This window comes from Ruditapes philippinarum, unplaced genomic scaffold (assembly GCF_026571515.1).
Source record: "Ruditapes philippinarum isolate M1 unplaced genomic scaffold, ASM2657151v2 ctg41_1_1_1_1, whole genome shotgun sequence".
NCBI lineage: Eukaryota > Metazoa > Mollusca > Bivalvia > Venerida > Veneridae > Ruditapes > Ruditapes philippinarum.
The window spans coordinates 238,887-259,031 of record NW_026853004.1 but is presented as its reverse complement, the minus strand read 5'-3'; the positions used below and the strand labels follow the sequence as shown (position 1 = coordinate 259,031).

General features: G+C 31.7%; 1 protein-coding gene across 1 annotated transcript; it reads right to left on the bottom strand.

Annotated features, from left to right (window-relative positions):
* Window positions 1-2,407: 2,407 nt before the first annotated feature.
* On the bottom strand, window positions 2,408-17,032 carry LOC132731244 (serine palmitoyltransferase 2-like). The gene is made up of 10 exons (XM_060717402.1): window positions 16,735-17,032; window positions 15,859-15,983; window positions 8,884-8,977; window positions 8,227-8,332; window positions 7,137-7,356; window positions 6,132-6,258; window positions 5,327-5,462; window positions 4,405-4,534; window positions 3,836-3,936; window positions 2,408-2,668 (listed from the first exon to the last, which is right to left on the bottom strand). Exons 1-9 carry the CDS (start codon window positions 17,015-17,017, stop codon window positions 3,847-3,849), a joined length of 1,311 nt encoding a protein of 436 aa, XP_060573385.1. The 5' UTR covers window positions 17,018-17,032; the 3' UTR covers window positions 2,408-2,668; window positions 3,836-3,846.
* Window positions 17,033-20,145: the final 3,113 nt, after the last annotated feature.

Below are 20,145 nucleotides of genomic sequence, written 5' to 3'. Positions count from 1 at the left end.
ATTTGGCAAGAACAAAACTTAACATGCAAATACTGATATATGCAAAAAGATTTATAAATGTAACAAAATATAATTACAAATTAGTATTCTATGATAATATATATATATTTAAATATATACACACACGCACATATGGCCAAACACACTCAAAAACACACCCGAGACTGCTTATTGCTTATTTTAAACCCATTTTATTTCATTTGTTTGTTTGTATTTTCACAAAAAACCCAAGAGCTGACAGTTTTGTCAATTCATCTACATAACATACAGTTATCATCTGCAGATATGAATTACTTATTCATATAATATAAAGATAAATTTATTCACAAAACCATTCTACTATTTTAGGGAAAAATTCAAAATACATAGTGACTGGATAGTAATCAGTGCAGACGCTGATCAGATGACACAAACGTCATGGCTGATTTTGGTCTGCGCTGGTTGGTCGCATGGGTAAATTCAGATGCTGTCACTAGTTTTAAGTTTTAACAATGTTTAAGTTGCCTTTGTCCGACTTAAAATATCACTTAAATCAAAAAAAAAAATACTCATTAAAAAAAAAAAATTTAAACACATTATTCATCTGGCAAGCAAACTTATAAGTGGTAAATTTTACAACATTAAAACAAGCATTGCTCTCTTATGAAAACATATTTTATCTTTTTCTTATTGAAACATTTTATATCAACAATTAAATAAATGTTTTAAAAGCTGCAACAAGAAAATTAAAGAAAAATCATCACCATAAACAAATCACAACTAAACTTTCCGTATTATTTTAACAAAACAATTTAAAACTATCAATATAACAAATCACTTAAGTTCCATATGCTATATGAAATAGAAAACACAAACAAAAAATATAAATTCTATGAATCCTGACTTTTTAAAAAAAGACATTTCTTCTTTTATTGGTATAAATTTCTTATTTTCATAATAGGTTAGAACTTCATGCAGTTGTGTCACTCAGTTTGTTTTTTTAAACTGTATTGTTTAGTTTAAAACAAGTTCTGTTACACAGAATTTCAAAACTAACTGTTCATTGAATATATACATGTATTGTTAAATATAAAACTTTGGTTATAGCCCAAAAGCATACCATTTTTCATTTCAAAGTATACTTTCAGATTCTTTAAGACAAATATGTCATTTCAACACACTGACAGGTACCCTAAAATTTAAAACAGGGTATATGAGAAGATATTAATTGCTTCAAGATGGAAAAAATGAAAAACTTAATTAAAATTTGGTATCAGAGAAAATAATAATTAAAGTCTTTGTTAGAATGAAATGACAAGAATGTATATGTGTGAAATGTTTTGTGTTTTTTCCTCCAAGTTAAAGTAGAAAAATATAAAAAGATGTAATGAGCAGAATGTGTTAAAAGAGGTAGGTGAAATATTAACATTAAAGGTGTGTGTCTTTAGTTGTTACTTTGATTGGTTAATGCATGAACTTATTTCAAATGAACAAAAGAGCCTTGTTTCTAGAATACTACATATCATTTCTGTAAACTGTCTTCATACCACATGTTTAAAACAATATCTGCTGTAAAAATACAATTAAAAGGGCAAAAGCCACATTTCTATCGAGATCAAAATACAAATAGCAGTGTACAAGGCAAAAAGGTGACTCACAAAAGAATATATTATTTCCAAAATCTAATGACGAGGAAACTTTCCACCGTTTAGAGAGTATTTCTATCTATTATTTTGATCATATAAAATGCCTTAAGAATGCTCATTACAATTATTGCTTGGAAAATTCTTTAATAATTACAAAAAAAATATACATGTTTTATCACTCCAAATATAATTTCCTACAATTTTCATCATACAAAAATTATTTCTCTTACTTTATAAGCAACAAGATAGATATTCCTAAATATTATATTCATAGCTGAAGTTTTAGTACAATATTGCTGAGATAATAGTCTAAGTCAATAACAACACATATTTTCACAACATTATGCAATATATAACCAAGTAAAAACTTTTTTTTAAAGAAATTGTTGGACATCAAGCATATTGTTTATGTATCTCCACTCTTTTTTCAACTAATCCTCTGATTTCAATATTTCCAAATTTCTAGTTCTTCATCAAATCTATTGGTCCATTTCCGTCTGACACAAAATTACGATTTTACTTTTCATCTTGTTCACAATTTTCTCTTAGTTGTTGACTTTGCTCACATTTGAATAATTATAACCCCTTTTTTGATACACTGATTATTGAAACTTTATTTACATATACTGATATTCATTTTTCACTTTTGCTTTTACAATACATTAATAATAAATATTAACTCATTCACATTTTTGTTGTTGTTTTTTTTTTAAATTTCCAAGACTAAATCTTCTTTACTGTTGACAAAATGTTCAATCTTATCATCAACATAACCTTCATAATTGTTTTTCATTTTAATATTTATTCTTAAGTGTCTTTCACCATACTTTTAGGTATTTTTTCAGCACACCAATCAATTTCAGAATTTCTGCGACCCATATGCATGACATGTTTGATTTATTTCTCTTGATATACTGTAAAGGAAGACAATGTTTTTTGATTTTCCATTTCTGTAACTACGATAATGATGATGGAAAGACAGAGTTATCAACAGGTCCCTTTTATGACGAAAATATCTACAGTTGTTCTCCAATCTTTGTTCACTGAAATACAAAATAGTATTCAATAATATTCAATAAATTTATTAAATACAAAAAGTGAACGAAAATCAGGGGGGAATACTCTTCAAGTCATATTTGCTCAATGCATGAATAATCTTATACGTCATTTGACTGCTTATTTTTAAGTTGATGTTTTTCAGTTAGATTACATAGAGAAACAAGAGCCCGGTTTGAGCCGGGTGATGCTCCCCGAATAGGTTTTGGACACAGGAAAGTACACCTCTTTTAGTTTCAGAGTTATGTCCTTGGAAAAAGTTCAAAGTGCAATAATTCCAAAATAAGGCAAGGCAGAGTTACTGTTCTTTGCACTGCACTTCTAATCAATGTGATCTATCAACCTACAAAGTTTCATGTTGATATCTCTTATGGTTTCCGAGTTATGTCCCAGACAACTTCAAAAAGTAAAAATAAACAAAGGGCAATAACTCCAGAATTAGGCAAGGCAGAGTTAAGATTCTTGTGCACTGCACATCTACCCATTGAGATATATCTACCTACAAAGTTTCATGTTGATATCTCTTATAGTTTTAGAGTTATGTTCCGGACAAAGTTCAAAGTGTTAAAATTAACAAAGGGCAATAACTCCAAAATTAGGACAAAAAGAGTTATTGTTCTTATGCACTGCACATCTACCCTCTGAGATCCATTCACCTACAAAGTTTCATGTTGATATCTCTTATAGTTTTAGAGTTATGTCCCGGACAAGATTTTTCTAAAAGGGGAGATAATTCTAAAACTGGGCAAAATAGAGTTATGGTTCTTTGACACTGCACTCTCCCTCAATGCCCTCTACCACTGTATGAAGTTTAAACAAATTATCTCCAAGGGTTTTCAAGTTATGCTCCGGACAAGACAACGGACAGACGGACGGACAAGGTGCCGACTATATGCTCCCCTGAAATTTTTCGGGGAGCATAAAAATTCTTTTGTTTTCAATAATATGCTTTTCTCAATGTATAATTTCAGAAAAAAACTTAAGCTACCAAATTAGTCCCAGCAATTCAAAAAAGAAAATCATTTGTAAAAACACAAACATTATGCTGAAATATGTTATTTTATATCATTATTATAATATAATTATATTATCATAGGTTATTGCATTATATTAGCATAATATATATTATCCTATATACATAACAAATTAGCTACCTCAACAAGGGTTATCTCTTTCTCACTGAAGTCAGGTACTGGAAGTTTAGAGTATATCTCAGCCGGATAAGATCTCCTACCTCTTCTATGATTTTCAATGCCTAAAATAAACATATTCATAGTTTTATTAAAAAGTTTTATCAACTCCAGACAAGATGAACTTGATATTTATTGCATTAAAAGGATATCCATGCTATACTGGTATAAAAGACCTATGGTGGTGTCCCCTCCAAACAGAACACCAAGCACGTTAGTAGGACCAGCTATTTGCAGTTTCTTCGTCGACCGGATAATGAAACATCAGTGAGTGTTTTGAGTCAGGGTTAGACTGCACATACTGGTGTGGCCTGTGCAAATGGCACAGGTAAGTCAAGTAACAGAAAGAGCAGTACCAGCAATTTCAGAGTGTCTTAACAACTCAGCCAATGAAATGCAAATGACTGTTTTGAGTCTGGGTTAGACTGCAAATATTGGCCTACAGACTTTCACACACAATCAATACTAATATTAATTCTTATTCAAAGCAAGAAAAAAGTTCATAAAAAAGTTTGTCATAATATTATACTGACTTCATCAATATCTTCTTTTGTATGGGCGGCGGACAAACAGAATCTGGCTCGTGTTTTAGTAATAGGTGTGGCAGGAAAACCAACTACGACCGCACCAAGGGCTCTACTACGACATTCTCTACTGAAGGCACTGTAAATGTTAAAAGATAAAAGCTATTACATAGCTATTTGGTTAAAACAAGTTCATCATTTTTTTTACAAGTGTAATTATGTTAAAATATGGCTAAAACATCAAATTTTAAGAGTAAGCTATTTACTTCTTGTGTCAAATATCAGCTTTTAAAGCACTGATATCAGGCATTCCTGTTTACTGTGAAAACTGGTTGCAAGAAAAGCAAACAACAATTAAATCTCAAGACCAGATTCAAATGATTTCATTTCAATTGAATGTCAAAAATATACATTTTGTTCCAATATAGAGATATGGGTCTTTGCTAGCTACCATGATCTATAATGACATTAAAGTCATGTGTGACAAATCAAGTGAATATATGAGCCGCGTCACGACAAAACCAACATAATGGGTTTGCGACCAGCATGGATCCAGACCAGCCTGCGCATCCGCGCAGTCTGATCAGGATCCATGCTATTCGCTTACAAACCCTATAACAAGTAGAGAAACTGATAGCGAACAGCATGGATCCAGATGAGACTGCGCGGATGCGCAGGCTGGTCTGGATCCATGCTGGTTGCAAACGCATTACATTGGTTTTGTCGTGACACGGCTCATATGTGTTTGTGAGGATATGACTTTTCAATAGCGATAATTTTGAGTACATACATGTAAGTTAAGGCACTTAATTCTGTAAGGAAATTTATCAATGAAAATCTATGCATGCCCATACAGTCTGAAAAGTACCTGAACTGCCCATTTATTCTTAGAATAGTCTTTGTATATGTGACGGCAAAAAAGATAACTTACGCAAGTTTAGTTGGCATGAAAAGCAATAATGGAACAACGGGAGAATCTTTATTGCCATATATTATGTATCCACGTTCGTGTAAATTTCTACGGAAGTAACGACAATTCCATTTCAACTGTTGTATTCTTCGTTTTCCTGAAATACAACATTTAAAAATAGTCCTACAATTCAACAGTTAGCAGCAATCTTTAGAATATTCAGAATTCCATATTATATCAATAGTATCTGTTTGTTTGATCGGGTGTTTTGTCACACCGACACAGTATAGGTCATTGGCGATGTTCCAGCTTTACTGGTAGAGGAAGACCTCAGGTGCCCTTTCGTGCATTAATTCAGGCACGAACGGGCACCTGAGTAGAACCACTGACGGTCCATAAGCTAGCTGGATAGCTTCCTCACATGAAGGAATCCAAAGACCCTGTCGAGATTTGAACCCACAGTGGTGAGAGGCATCTACAGTATAGAATGTGGTCAGATTGCATAAATGTGAAAGCTTCTTCTTTTATATATTATATAATAACTTATTCCTATTTTCATATATAACTCTTTAATACACATTTCTAAAATTGCTTCAACAATACCAATATCTCAACAGTTCAACAGCTTAACAAGACTTGCCATCCTTTAAATTACTGGAAAGAAATGTCCACTATTACTTCAAAAGTTAAATTAAGCAACCGACAATATATTAAATCTGGTCAGATTTTATGGATGTGCAGACAGACCTAGCTTTTTACTGGTGAGATAGGTATAACTGTAGGTGGTAATTGGCAAAAATATTCAATGGATGAAAAATATATTTACCTTCATTTGTTCCATCAAGGCCCATAATGATTTTCATGGAAGAGATAACCTGCTGGGCTACAGGAGGTGGCATGGACGGGGCATACACTGAACAATGGGATGACACTTTCAGGTAATTTATCAACTTCTGCAACACAAAAATATCAAAGAATACATATATATTGAGTATATAAAAAAAGTACATCATACTAAACAAACTATTAGCTGATTTTGTGTTATCACCCTTTAATATTAGATAATTAAATTCAAATTAACATCTGTCCATTTCATTCTCAAGATATTTTTTTTTTTTAATCATTGAACAATTAAGCAATTAGCAAAATTCAGACATATCATCAACAGCTTCTTCACCTAAATTTTACATTCATAAAGTGAGCAATGTTTTGCAAACAACTTTTTATAATCACATTTTAATATTGAGTTGATAAAATATGCAACAATGTTCCAGTACATGTACTAGCAACTGATATAAATTAACCAGGATATACAATTTCATTTATAATACTTCACCGTTGTAATGCCGCTTTTCATTGGCTAATTGTGTTTGTTTGATTTTTTTTATTGGGTTTTAGGTCATACCGCGACGTTCCAGCTTTACTGGTGGAGGAAGACCTCAGGTGCCCCTTCGTGCATTATTCCAGGCACGAACGGGCACCCTGAGTAGAACCACCAACGTTCCGTAAGCTAGCTGGATAGCTTCCTCACATAAAAAAATCCAAAGTCCCTGTCGGGATTCGAACCCATAGCGGTGAGGGGCAAGTGGTTTGAAGTCAACGACCTTAACCACTTGGCCACAGACCCTAATTGTGACGTATATATCAGTTTTATATACACAGCTGCAGTTAATTTATGAAGAAAGCTCACTTTTTTCTCAAAAACAGGAAGTTTGCAGTATTATAAATTCGTATTAAAGATTTCTGACAGGTTATATGGCCTTATATAAATTGTTGTTTTCATATATAACCCAAGCTGCTAGGCTTATAATAAACATGTATGTAAACTGACCTTTGACCCTCCGATGTAGCCACCAGCAGCTCCAAAACTTTTTGTGAATGTACCCATCATTATATCAATATCATGAGGGTCGAGGTTGAAATAGTCTACAACACCTTTACCATGATCACCCATAGCCCCTATACTGTGAGCCTCATCTAGGTACAAATATGCCTTGTATTTCTTCTTCAGTCGTATTACCTCTGGTAGACAAATTATAGATCCTTCCATACTGAAATGAATACAGTTCATTTTGAAATTATTGGTATGTATTTAACATGGATTATTTTAATTTACAAGTCTTTATTTAAGTTCGATCATTAAACAAGTTCTACATCTTCAGTTCATCAATTCCCACAAACAATTTCTGGAGTAATATGTATAACAAGAATTCAACGATTAAACAGAAATGAGAGGAACTGTCTTGTGCCAGTTAACGCAACATCATCAGACACCAGGGTTAGCTTTAATTTAAGTCTTTGGTATAACATGGCCGGGCTATGACCCTATGATTTGTATCTATCAACAGTACTTTCAAGACTCAATACTGTTGGCTGACCTATTTCTAATTTTTCATTTTGATATTCATAAAACTGACTGATGGAAATTAGTATTTATTTTATCATTTTAAATGAAATATTGAGAAAAATTGATGAAATAAACTTTTAAACGAAATAATTATAAATAAAGATGAAATAAAATGCATAGTTTCATTTTCTGTATTTTCACTGTAAAAATTTATTTGTCACTGCAGTGAAACATATTTTTCATATTTTAACTGATAGCTTGCTTGCCTACTTTCTTTTAAATTCAGCCAATACACAAAATTTAAGTGGAAAATTTTCAAATAGTAATATAATAAAGAGAAAATTTGTATAATAAACAGAAAATTCAAGTTTTTGTCAGTAAATACAGGATGTATTTTCATTTATTTGTGGTATGACAATTATCATATTTCACTGGTGGCTACTGTCACACATGAAATATTATTTTCATACCACTTGATGAAAATAATTCCTGTATTAATAAAAACGCAACCTTAAATATCCTCTATATATTCCAGAAATTCATCAGGTAAGAGGGATAATGATATAAAATTTACCTATAGACTCCCTCTACAACAATGAGTATTTTCTTCCATGGTCTATGTGTTCTAGGCTGACCATGTATTACAGCATCTTTTAATTTCTTTTCTAAACTTTGCATGTCTGAAATATAAAAGAATTCTACTGAGAAGATGTTAAACTAAGGTCTACAGTTTATAATGAACAAGTTAGAAATATGGAAATATGGAATCCCAACAATTGAGAAATAGGGAAATACACAATCCTTGGAACCCATTTATAATTCCTTGGAATCCATAAATAACAAACCAAAATCTAAGAAGCCACTTTATCTTTTATTGTTTTAAAAACACTTCAGAACACAAATCCTTCAAGATGAGAGAAACACATGACAAGATGTCCACTTATTGCTAAAAACTACAACTAACTAAAGCAATGAAATTAATCTGGGACATGGGTCTCTGATGATAATCTATAGATTTACTTAACCTCCTGTTTAATATGTTTAAAAGTTCAGATATTTAACTTACTGTTATATTTATAGGTTCAGATATTTAACTTACTGTTATGTTTAAAGGTTCAGATATTTAACTTACTGTTATGTTTAAAGGTTCAGATATTTAACTTACTGTTATGTTTAAAGGTTCAGATATTTAACTTACTGTTATGTTTAAAGGTTCAGATATTTAACTTACTGTTATGTTTAAAGGTTCGGATGGTGGCTCCTGACAGCCGACTTCCCAGTACAAGAGAGGCATGATTCAACTCATCACTAAGGATTAAACAGCCCTGAAATAACAAAATAACAATCTTTAACAACAAACTTAATAATAAAATGCTGTCTGTTAATTATACATTATTAACAAACATCTAGCAAAACTTACTTAAAATACGCATTTTATGTAATCTAACTAACAACTTTTACCTTCAAACATGATTAAAAGGATGAACAAGAACTGGCAGAATATATTATGGTTCAGAAATATGGGGTAGGTATCGGTAGGTATATCATGTTTATTTTATCATTCTTGTACAACTAAAGAATAGTACATGTTTACAACTTAAGTGTATAGCTTAGAAGAACATTTGCACAAATATAATATTAGAATTATGATTACTATTCAGAAAAGAAAACATATGGTTACTTTACCAGATACTAATGGTAATGTGTAATTATTTTACTTAATATGAACTGATATTTTGGATAAACTTAACAAAATGTAAAGAATAACTTATTCTGTACAATAGCTGAAACTCATGGTAATATTGTGATGCCACAGTATTGAAAATAAAAAAAAAAATTAAAAAAAAAGTTTCATTCAAAGTTGAGATGAAAAAAAATCAAAGGCTTTCATTGAGATGAAAAAAAATCAAAGGCTTTCATTTATCTTACAAATTTACTAAGAAAACTTAAACTTGGTCTAAGTATAACCATTGGCAAGTAATAACCTTTTAAATCTGACTTGTTTAAGCAGCAAGAATAGAGCCAGGTCAGTCTGCACAATGTTTTAGTCACACATGACATTTTAATATTGAAACTGTTTACACTTCAAAGGGAGACAAATCCATTTCACAAATAAAGAAAGATATATGGGTTATAGAAGTTTATATATGAGTAAAGTGCAGACGTCCCTGAGTTGGATGACCCTTCAAGACATACAGACCACAATATTTATCATTAAGGATAGGAAACTTCTTGCAATATTTGTTTATATTACTGGTTATTACAGATAAAAGTAAAGATAACGACTAGTTCTACTACAAGCCTGAATATCAATATGGTGTACATGTAAACAACATATCAAAACAGTAATGAAAGAACATTCAAGAAGTGTTAAAAAGTGAGAGAGGTGACATTTACAAGTACATGTATTAAATTTTCAATTATCACATAAAACTATCCCTACCATATATAAAGACAACTTAAAGTAGAAGTTATTAGTAATTTGTGCAAAAGAGTTCAAAGGCTACCTTTACACTACAACAAAATCATATAATTTCATCTGAATATTGCTGTCCTAAACCTGTTCTCACCACAGCATAATTCAATTTTTTTTTATTTTTTTTTTTTTTTAAACATATTTGATCTCAGACCATTTTTTTCTATATTTTTGCTCTAAGGTTTAATGGCAAGAATTTGAGGAATCGAGAAAAAGTGGACCTCTGCTTTAAATTTCTATATGTTTGTTGGAAAGATCATAGAATACCAGTATCTCTATTTCAATTGGTCTTTTCAGAGACTCTGACAGGGCTCATTAGGTCCATTTTGCATTCATGAAGTCTGTGTGAATGCAAAATGGACCTTGAGCCCTGAAAATGACCAGTGTAATAGCACCAGGTCATTCTACACTAAAGTGAAGTCTGGCATTATTTTATATGCTCTGCTACTAGTCAAGACCAATGAGGAAAAAACGTTAATGCATCAAGTATGTGTGAAATCTAATGTAAGTATAAACCAGTATATATCAGTTAGGCTGTGCATTAAATTACATAAATTTAGGTCTATTTCCTACATACAAACAACACACAGTGACATTGATTAATATTTAAGAGCCGCGTCATGACAAAACCAACATAGTGTATTTGCGACCAGCATGGATACCACGCAGTCTGATCAGAATCCATGCTGTTCTCTATCAGTTTCTCTACTTGTAATAGGGTTTGTAACAGCATGGATCCTGATCAGACTGTGCGGATGCGCAGGCTGGTCTGGATCCATGCTGGTCGCAAACACATTATGTTGGTTTTGTCATGGCGTGGCTCAATTTTCATCTAACAAACTCTGTAAGACTAACTGAATTATAATAATACGTGTAAATGTCTAACTAAATGGTACCTCCATTCCTTCAACACATGCTGTTGTCAGAAGACTGGATTGCAAGATAAAGAAGTCGACACTTAAAAGTACATCAATATTGAATAGTAATAATGAAAGGGAACGTTCTCTAATATTCGCAAAATCTATTTCATTAACTCTTACTTCGCTAAATATCTACCCTAAACCTGCTAAATTTCTTAAAATGGACTTGTCCACTTCCATTTTTTAGAATGAGCCATTTTCAATTTTAGGAATATCAAGATGAAAATTTGAAGTTGGTCAACAATATAGAGCTTGGTCAGACGGCACAGACGTGCAGGTTTGCCTACCTCTATACTGGTAGCAAAAACTAATCATTTCTGATTCCAGCAGGTTTAGGATTAAATGGGCTTGCTAATCTTTCAATGTGGATAAAACTACATTTGTATTCATCAACTTAAGAGAGAAAATTTTGAAATCTGTACTGACTGAAAAGCGAACAGTGCTGAGCAAAGGATGCACTGGCTGATCGTGTTCCGCAAAGGTCACACCGGTAAATTCAGTTGCCACTCATAGAATAAGATTAAAAAATTCAATGCAGGTTAGTTTGATTCATTATCTATATGTTTAATTACATAACTGCCCAACTTAAATATATAACATGAAATATCCATAAAACTGTTTTTATATGGCACAGAACATCAATTTATATAAACAGCAAATAAATAAATAAAGAAAGAAAGAAATAATTATTAACATTTAAGCATTAAAGTTGATAATTATTTATTTTAAATAATCATACATTATTCATTTGTTCATAATTTTTTTGTTAAGGAATGACTCATAATTTTCTAACATTAACATTGCCTGGCCTAAACAACTTCCTGCTGTTTGTTGTTTTTGTATTATACTCAAATAATACTTAAGAATGTTAGATTATCTCTTAACATTTGAAAATTGATCATACAAACAGGATGTAAGTTTGGACTTTGAACATTGTACTTATTTAACCTCACTTGTGAAGAAAGCTAGTAGCTTCTTTAAAACCATTCTAAAGTATACTTCCTTGAACTATCTAGTTCATGTAAGGGCTGTGTCCTACAATGAAAACCTGATTGTGACCTGTGCAGGGATTGAATGCATAATCCCTTGGTTGAAAAGCCGATACCTTAACCATTAGGCCACTGCTCCCTTCTAACCAAGATATTGCCTATTTTTACTAGAATAACAGATCTACCTTTCCTTGAAAGGGCTTCTGTAAGCTAGGGATTTGGGTCTTTGACTTTGAATCATTTTATAACTCAGACTCACTGCTACAGGTTCAAATCCCTCAAGGGACATTGGATTTTTTTTATGTCAGAGGGCTAATCAGTTAGCTTGTAAACAGAAAGATAGTGGTTCTATAAAGGTGCCCCCTTCCCCCCCCCCCCCAGCGGGTTGTGCCACCTGAAGAAATAATGCCAGCTGGGAAATGGAAATGAAATGAAAAATAGTGAAACCTTGTCAAGCATTTATATTTATCTGTAGATTTTTTTTACTTATCTATAAATTGTTATAAAGATAGTTTATGAAATTTGGAATAATTTTTTGTGCAAAAATCTTCAGATTAGTACGAATGTACCAGGATTCTGCTTTGATATTTCAGTGTTTATTTTGCATAAAGAAATTATGCATGCATGGCAGTTTTTTCATAGCTTATGCATAAATTTAAATGAAATTTACATCTAATCTAATGTAAACTTTCTGTGTGAAACAGATTTTATGTAAAATTTGGTTTAAATAAGTTTCTAGACTTTTCATAAAGAAATATGGTGGTGACTCCTGCATGGTACAGACTCAATAGTGTGAGAGGATGAATCTTTAACTTCCTCTTTTACTCATAGACCGAATAACCTTTTTTTTTTAAAAAGCAGTTTTGTTTTGATTTTTTTTAACTTACTGGCAGATTTAATAAATATTGGTAGAAAGCATTAAAGCAATGGCTTTTTAAACATCCAGGCTTTTTTGACAGGGGAAGAGACCCTTCATATAACCATTAAGAAAAATAACATGGAAATTTTGATAAAGGATAAGATAACTAGAAATGTGTCATCATGCCACGGATGCCCCCGCATGCAGCCAAAATTTCAGATGGTGCATTAATTATTTTTTTCATTTTAAGTTCAAAGCCCTTTAAACTTTTCAATGTTAACACAAACCATTTTCATACACTGTTCAAGGCACTGAAATTATTCAGTCTTAACCTTTTAAAAATAGCATATTGCATATTTGTAGCCAAAATAATGGCTAAAAGTATGAGTGCTGAAACTGAAAGTTCAAAAATTTTCCAACATTCAGGAAAGATAAGTTTGTCTAAAATCATTGAACCACAACCAAATTCAAACTTAAACTGCTTATTACTAAGATGTATCTATATTATTTTCAAAGTGAAAGGGACATAACTCTGCCAAAAAATCATCAAACCATGACCAAATTCCAACTTGACCTGACCATTCCTTTGACATATCCATATGTCAAATTTAAGTTGAATATGTAACACTGTTGGGTAGATAATGAACAGAAACTGTAAATTTCATATTATTTTCAAAGTGAAAGGGGCATTAGTCTGCCAAAAATCATTGAACCATGACCAAATTCGAACTTGGCCTGGGCATTCCAAAAACATATCCATATGTCAAATTTGAGTTGAATGTGTTGTACCATTGGGGAGATAATAAACGGAAACTGAAAATTTCATATTACTTTCAAAGTGAAAGGGGCATAACTCTGCCAAAAATCATTGAACCATGACCAAATTTGAACTTGACCTGCGCATTCCTTTGACACATCCGTATGTCAAGTTTCAGTTGAATGTGTTGTACCTTTGGGGAGATAATGAACGGAAACTGAAAATTTCATATTATTTTCAAAGTAAAAAGGGGCATAACTCAACCAAAAATCATCAAACCATGACCAAATTTGAACTTGACCTGCGCATTCCTTTGACATATCTATATGTCAAGTTTGAGTTGAATGTGTTGTACCGTTGGGGAGATAATGAACGGAAACTGAAAATTTCATATTATTTTCAAAGTAAAAGGGACATAACTCTGCCAAAAATCATCGAACCATGACTAAATTTGAACTTGACCTGTATTTTCTCATTACATATCCATATGTCAAGTTTGAGTTGAATGTGTTGTACCGTTGGGGAGATAATGAACGGAAACTGAAATTTCATATTATTTTCAAAGTAAAAGGGGCATAACTCTGCCAAAAATCATTGAACCATGACCAAATTCGAACTTGACCTGTATTTTCTCATGATATATCCATATGTCAAATTTGAGTTGAATGTGTGCAACCGTTCTTAAGATAATGAACGGAAACTGATGATGACGGAATGACAGAATGACGGAAGGATGGAACAGGGTAACACTATATGCCCCGGCCATTACATGGCGGGGGCATAAAAACTTATTGTTAACTGATTTTTAGAAGAAAACTGTATGGACATGAATAATTGTCCAAGGAGAAAAGCTTACATCAGCCCTTGCTATAGAAGAAGCAAAGCTCTGAATATGCAGATGTTATAACAAGACCAAGTATAATACAATGTATTGTATATTTTTATCATGACTGAATGATCACATGCAACATGAACTATGCATATAAAATATCCTTTTGAATTCTTGCATTGATATTGACTATTATACCACTGGTTTACATCCATGCAAGCCTGTACAGTACAGTATGACCACAATCAATACCCTTGTATGTTTAGTTTCAGCATTTTTATATCAAAATCTCAGAAATAAATTAATTTATTTAGTCCACCCTACCAATTTAGCAAAGTAAGGTATATTATTAATAAATTCATGAATAGGTTGGGTGCAAAATTGTCTTAACTCAATGAAATGTTATAATGAGATTCAACTTTATAACAGACTATTAATAACTTGATGGCATTTACAAATATGCCTAATGCTGATGAATTAATGAAACATTATAACTGGAGGCTTCAGTTAATATATCAGCAGGAAATTAGGCTCCATAATTCTCTAATGTATAATAATTCACATCAGTTTTTACTCTAATCTAATCATCTTTCATCGTACATTTTATACCAGGATATTATGAAAACGCATATTTCATAATTTTGAAATATCAGCAAATGATCAGGGTTTAAATAATTTAGTTTATAACATGTTTTCCAGAAGTTCAAAATTATCTTACAGGTAAATATTAAACATATCTCTGGACTATGTAATGTTTATACTTTCTTCTGCCAAACAACACACAAATATTTTTTAGAAGCAACTTTTTAAATATTTAAATAAAACAGTCCAAGAGTGCACTAAGGGATGTTTCTGGACATATATGTTCCTAATTTGACATCATATTATATATAAAACACATGAAGTATTGAACTATGATAGTTTTTCATGATCACATGTCTTTAATTGACAACACTGGACTGAAAAAATGTTCGACATGTATCTTTGTTGCTTAAGTAACTGTATTTAAATTGCTCGCAGTAAAACCTGCGTTTACTGTTTTATTTCTTTGATGAAACTTATTTTAGGAATCAGCCTTGCATATAACTCATATGACTTTGCCATTTTGAAAACTCAAATCAAATCTACAACACACAGAGTACAAGCAACAAAATATTCAGCTATAAAACTTATCAAGTATGACCAGTAAATTTAACTTTCCTTTTAACATTAAATATTTGTGATCAAAATCATACCCTTTCTTAGTAGTATATTGGAATGTTATACAAGCATGCAAATTACTTTAAGTCTGTACTCTATTCAATGTAAGCTTACATAACAAATACAGTATTTGCATGCCAATTTTAGGAAATAAAACATAAGACTTTTATACTTACTTTTTGGACTAGACAAGGCATATTCATAGAGTTTGTAGCAAACCCCATAGGCACCGTGAAGGCTGCCTCCACACCTAGGAAATCTGCCACCAGGTTATCTAGTTCTTCATGGATATCCAAATGTCCTAAAACCATTCATATAATGAAAATAGATTTTGACACTGATGTTCTTTAAACCTGTTTTAAAGCATTTGTCCTACATACATATTTCCTGATTTATAAAAGCTAATATTTCTAAGTCAAATAAACCTGCTGCCAATGCTATAATGTCATATTTCTATCTCATACAGTCTGCTGCTAATGGAACAATGTCATATTTCTATGTCATAAAAGCTTTCCCATACATGCATATTGTCAGAAAGCATGGTGCCTACATAGCTTATACATGTATACATTTTTGTCAGCAGGCATGAAGCCGCATGATGCCACAGTCAGGAATTCTTACATGCCATTTTTCATTTTGTAAAATACTATTTCTCAGCAGGTATAATGCCATAGTTCACCAGCCGACACAATGCCATATTTCACAGTCACTACTGAGTACAATTTGTCAGCTGCTTATATACAATTTGTTATAATGTATCAAGGCCATAATTCTGGAACTTGGAAGATTATGATCTTTTGTCTGCATACATACTGCATTATTTGTGAGTCAGAGAAACTTAACTGACTTCTGTTTTCCGCAGACAAACTGTATTTTTCTTAGATTTAAAACATTTTCTTCTAGTCTGCAAGCGTGATGCCATAATTCTGAATGTCATGAAAGCTTGGCTTATATATGCATTTACATTGGCAACCTACTTTATGCATTGGCAACCTACTTTATAAATGTATATACAAACATAATCTGGTATCTTTAGGTCACAAAAAACTTACCTAGTTCTTGTCTGCTGCCTCCAGACATAATACCATATTTGTGTGTAACAGCTAAACTCTGTTCAGCACATGGGCCAGTGTTCTGTGAGAAACCCAGGTAGTTATAGGAACCAAAGTTCAACATTGTCATTCTTTCATCTTTATGATACCTAAATGAAAAAGTACAAATGTCAAAGTTGATATGAAACACAATAAACTGAGCATTCACCTCGGACCATCCAAGTGTATCAGTACTCAAGAGTATACCATCATAATATATTCTTATCTTAAATTCTTCTGACATGTACAATGGGAGAAATAAAAGTATAGGAAGATTCAGTTTTTCATAATATAATATAAACGTGATGGCTAAATGACTTTCTAACATGAAGAAATAATATCATTGAAAATTAAAATTATTTCTGAGCAAATTCAATCTAACAGAGGTGAAGGTCATGTGATTGGAAGCCAGTAACCAAAAGATGCTAATAGAATAAATATATTCAAACAAACAAATTATGCTGTGTGATATGTTACAACACTTTTTTCATCATATACATCATTGCATGACAATGTATACAATGCATACAATGTATTCAAATTAGCTCTACCACCTAGACAGAACATAAGATTGTTGTTTACCGGTAATTAATGTTTCTCAAAATATTCATTTATAATAACAATTTATGTTCGAGACAAATCAAACCAACAAGAAATTCAAATTAACTACTAGTAATTGGTTTTTCCTCACAATGTAGACATAACAATTACTGTATATAAATCATTAGAATGAAATGTAAGTTGATGTCACCAGTGTCATAAAATATTTAAGCAGTCAAGCGAGAAAAAACTCCAAAAAAAGCTGACCATGACAACAACAACAATTTATTTATGACCAATAATTAAACAACATAAATACATGTATATGTATTAAGTTAGTATATTTTTGTTGGATTTAAATATATCAAATTTTTGACCATATCATCATCATAACAGAAACATTTATTACACTGATAAAATTAATAAAGATTATTTATCTACATGCTATATGACAATGCAAAATAACTGTTTTAACAATAACAAATTCCAATTTCAGACACTAGATTTTCTACTATATTTAAGTGTTTAGTTGTGTTAAATTGAATTAAGTACCAGTTTCAATTAACAGAATTTAAGTTTTAAACCAACAGTCCAACACAAAGTTTCTGGATTCTTAATGATACTGGAACAAGTATCTGCACACAAAGTGTTTCAGGGCTAATTGCATTCGGCAAAATTGTAAAAATAAACAGTCGGCTTGCACAGGTCTTGAAATTGCTTATCCAAGGCCCATAAATCAAACAGTATTATGGTGATAAAACAGCTTTACTGGTGGAGGAAAACCCCTCTATGGATTATTTTATGCACAAACAGGAACCCAAGTAAAACCACTGACGTTCCATAAGTTAGCTGGGAAGTTTCATCACATGAAAAAAAATCTAAAGTCCTTGACGGGATTCGAACCCACACAGCTATGAGGGGCAGCTGGTTTGAAGTCAATGACCTTAACCACCAGGCCATGTACGCCCTTTGTTGTGAACTGTAGTTTTCTTATCTTTACTGTTGATTGTTAACATTTCTTTATTAAAAGCATATGCATTCAGCATGATAACTCTAAGCAATCAATTAAATGAGAAAAAAAGAAAAGTTTAGATTGAATATGTAACTAACACCTATAAAATTTTATCGCATTTCTTTCAATGCAGCTATTATTCTACTTCAGTGTAATTCAACAATAAAACAATTCATGACAAATACAGCAACAGTTGTGTGAAACTTTGCAAAAATTACAACCAGTGTTTAAGTTTAGGTTCGTTTACCCTCGCCAATGGAATAACTACCATAAGGGAAAGCATATGAGAAGAAATGCGGTATCTTTATCTGGATGATTTAAATGACCAAAGAAGTGTTTTACAACATCTTGGTTATAGGAGAATGTGACTGGTTAATCTGTCACATGTCACCATTATCTATACAGCTGTCAACCATTAAATACAGATATGTTTCAAGATAGTGAACACTATTGACTTTATACAGGTACTGATAAGACTATAGATAATGGAACAGATAGATCAATAATTGTAATGTTCTTTAACAGTTTCATATCAAATGAACAGAACATCTCTTTGTGATTTTGTCAGACCTAAATAGTAAATACATGTACTCAGGGTTGTTGAACTTGACATGTCAATTTAAGATTGCTTTTCGCTGGCCAGTTGACCATTTATTTATTTATTTATTAATAGATCAAGATAAGGCAATTGGCTGTTTTCATCAGTCAATAAAGCAATTATGTTCAATCAATCATGTAATTAATGATTATACCAGGCAGAAAGTACAACTAACTGAGACAGGATTTGTTGGGGTTTTTTTTCTTCTTCAAAATTGATAAGAATGTTATTAGTAAATGTGGGTTCTTATGAAAGCATTAGTGATGTGTGGAGATATTCAGAAACTTTTGGTCCAACCCTTTGTATAGAAATGTTCATGCATTAATGATGTATGTTTATATGCAATAAGCTGTTATTAAATTGAATCAAAAATTACTAAATTTGGAGTGAGCAATGTTCTTGTTGACATAAATTATGATAATAATTTTTTATTAAAATTATTTCATTTTTCAACATTTACCAAGGCATTTTAATAAAAACATGATGCAAATGGGCAAACAAAAAAGACAACCTGTACTTGATCAATGATGTGCATATTAAATATCATGTACCGGTAATGCAAATGATCTCACTTCAAAACATACATGAAAGTGACAGTATATAGAAGTGCAAACTGTGTGTATTTAAAGGCCAGCTTAAACAATAAGAAGGATCACCCCTTGATAAGTGTACAGCACGTTATATGTAACGATAATCTCATCCTTTCTAGTTAAACAAGTGTAAATTGCCTAAACTGATTCCCAATCTACCAGTGCATCTTCAGTAAAGTTATATGTAAATTCTCACAACTTAGATAAAATCTTAGTTTTAGTATAGCTTTTACCGCCCTTTGTTTCTCACCTGAAAAATCTTATATAGGTGTTATACATTTTTTTCATTCTGTTTGAAGAAATAGTTGTTAAAGAAAATATGTCTTTGTCAGCCATTGGCTTATTCACTCAATTAGATACATAGGTTTTAACAGCAAGGCGATATTAAATGCACTTACCCTTCCTAGTTATGTGATGTTAAGATATTTTAAACTGGCAGAAACTCTCTCTACCATCGCCTGATAAAATCACTCAATAAAGGAAACTTTTGTAGAGTGCTGTAAAACTGGATCCTCCATGTAATTGAATCGAAAAGTGCAACTGAAAAAACGCTGAAATTAAATTATTGACTACTAAATCGTAAATATGAAATTGACTTTTATAATAAAGAAAAATTAACATATTTTAGACAT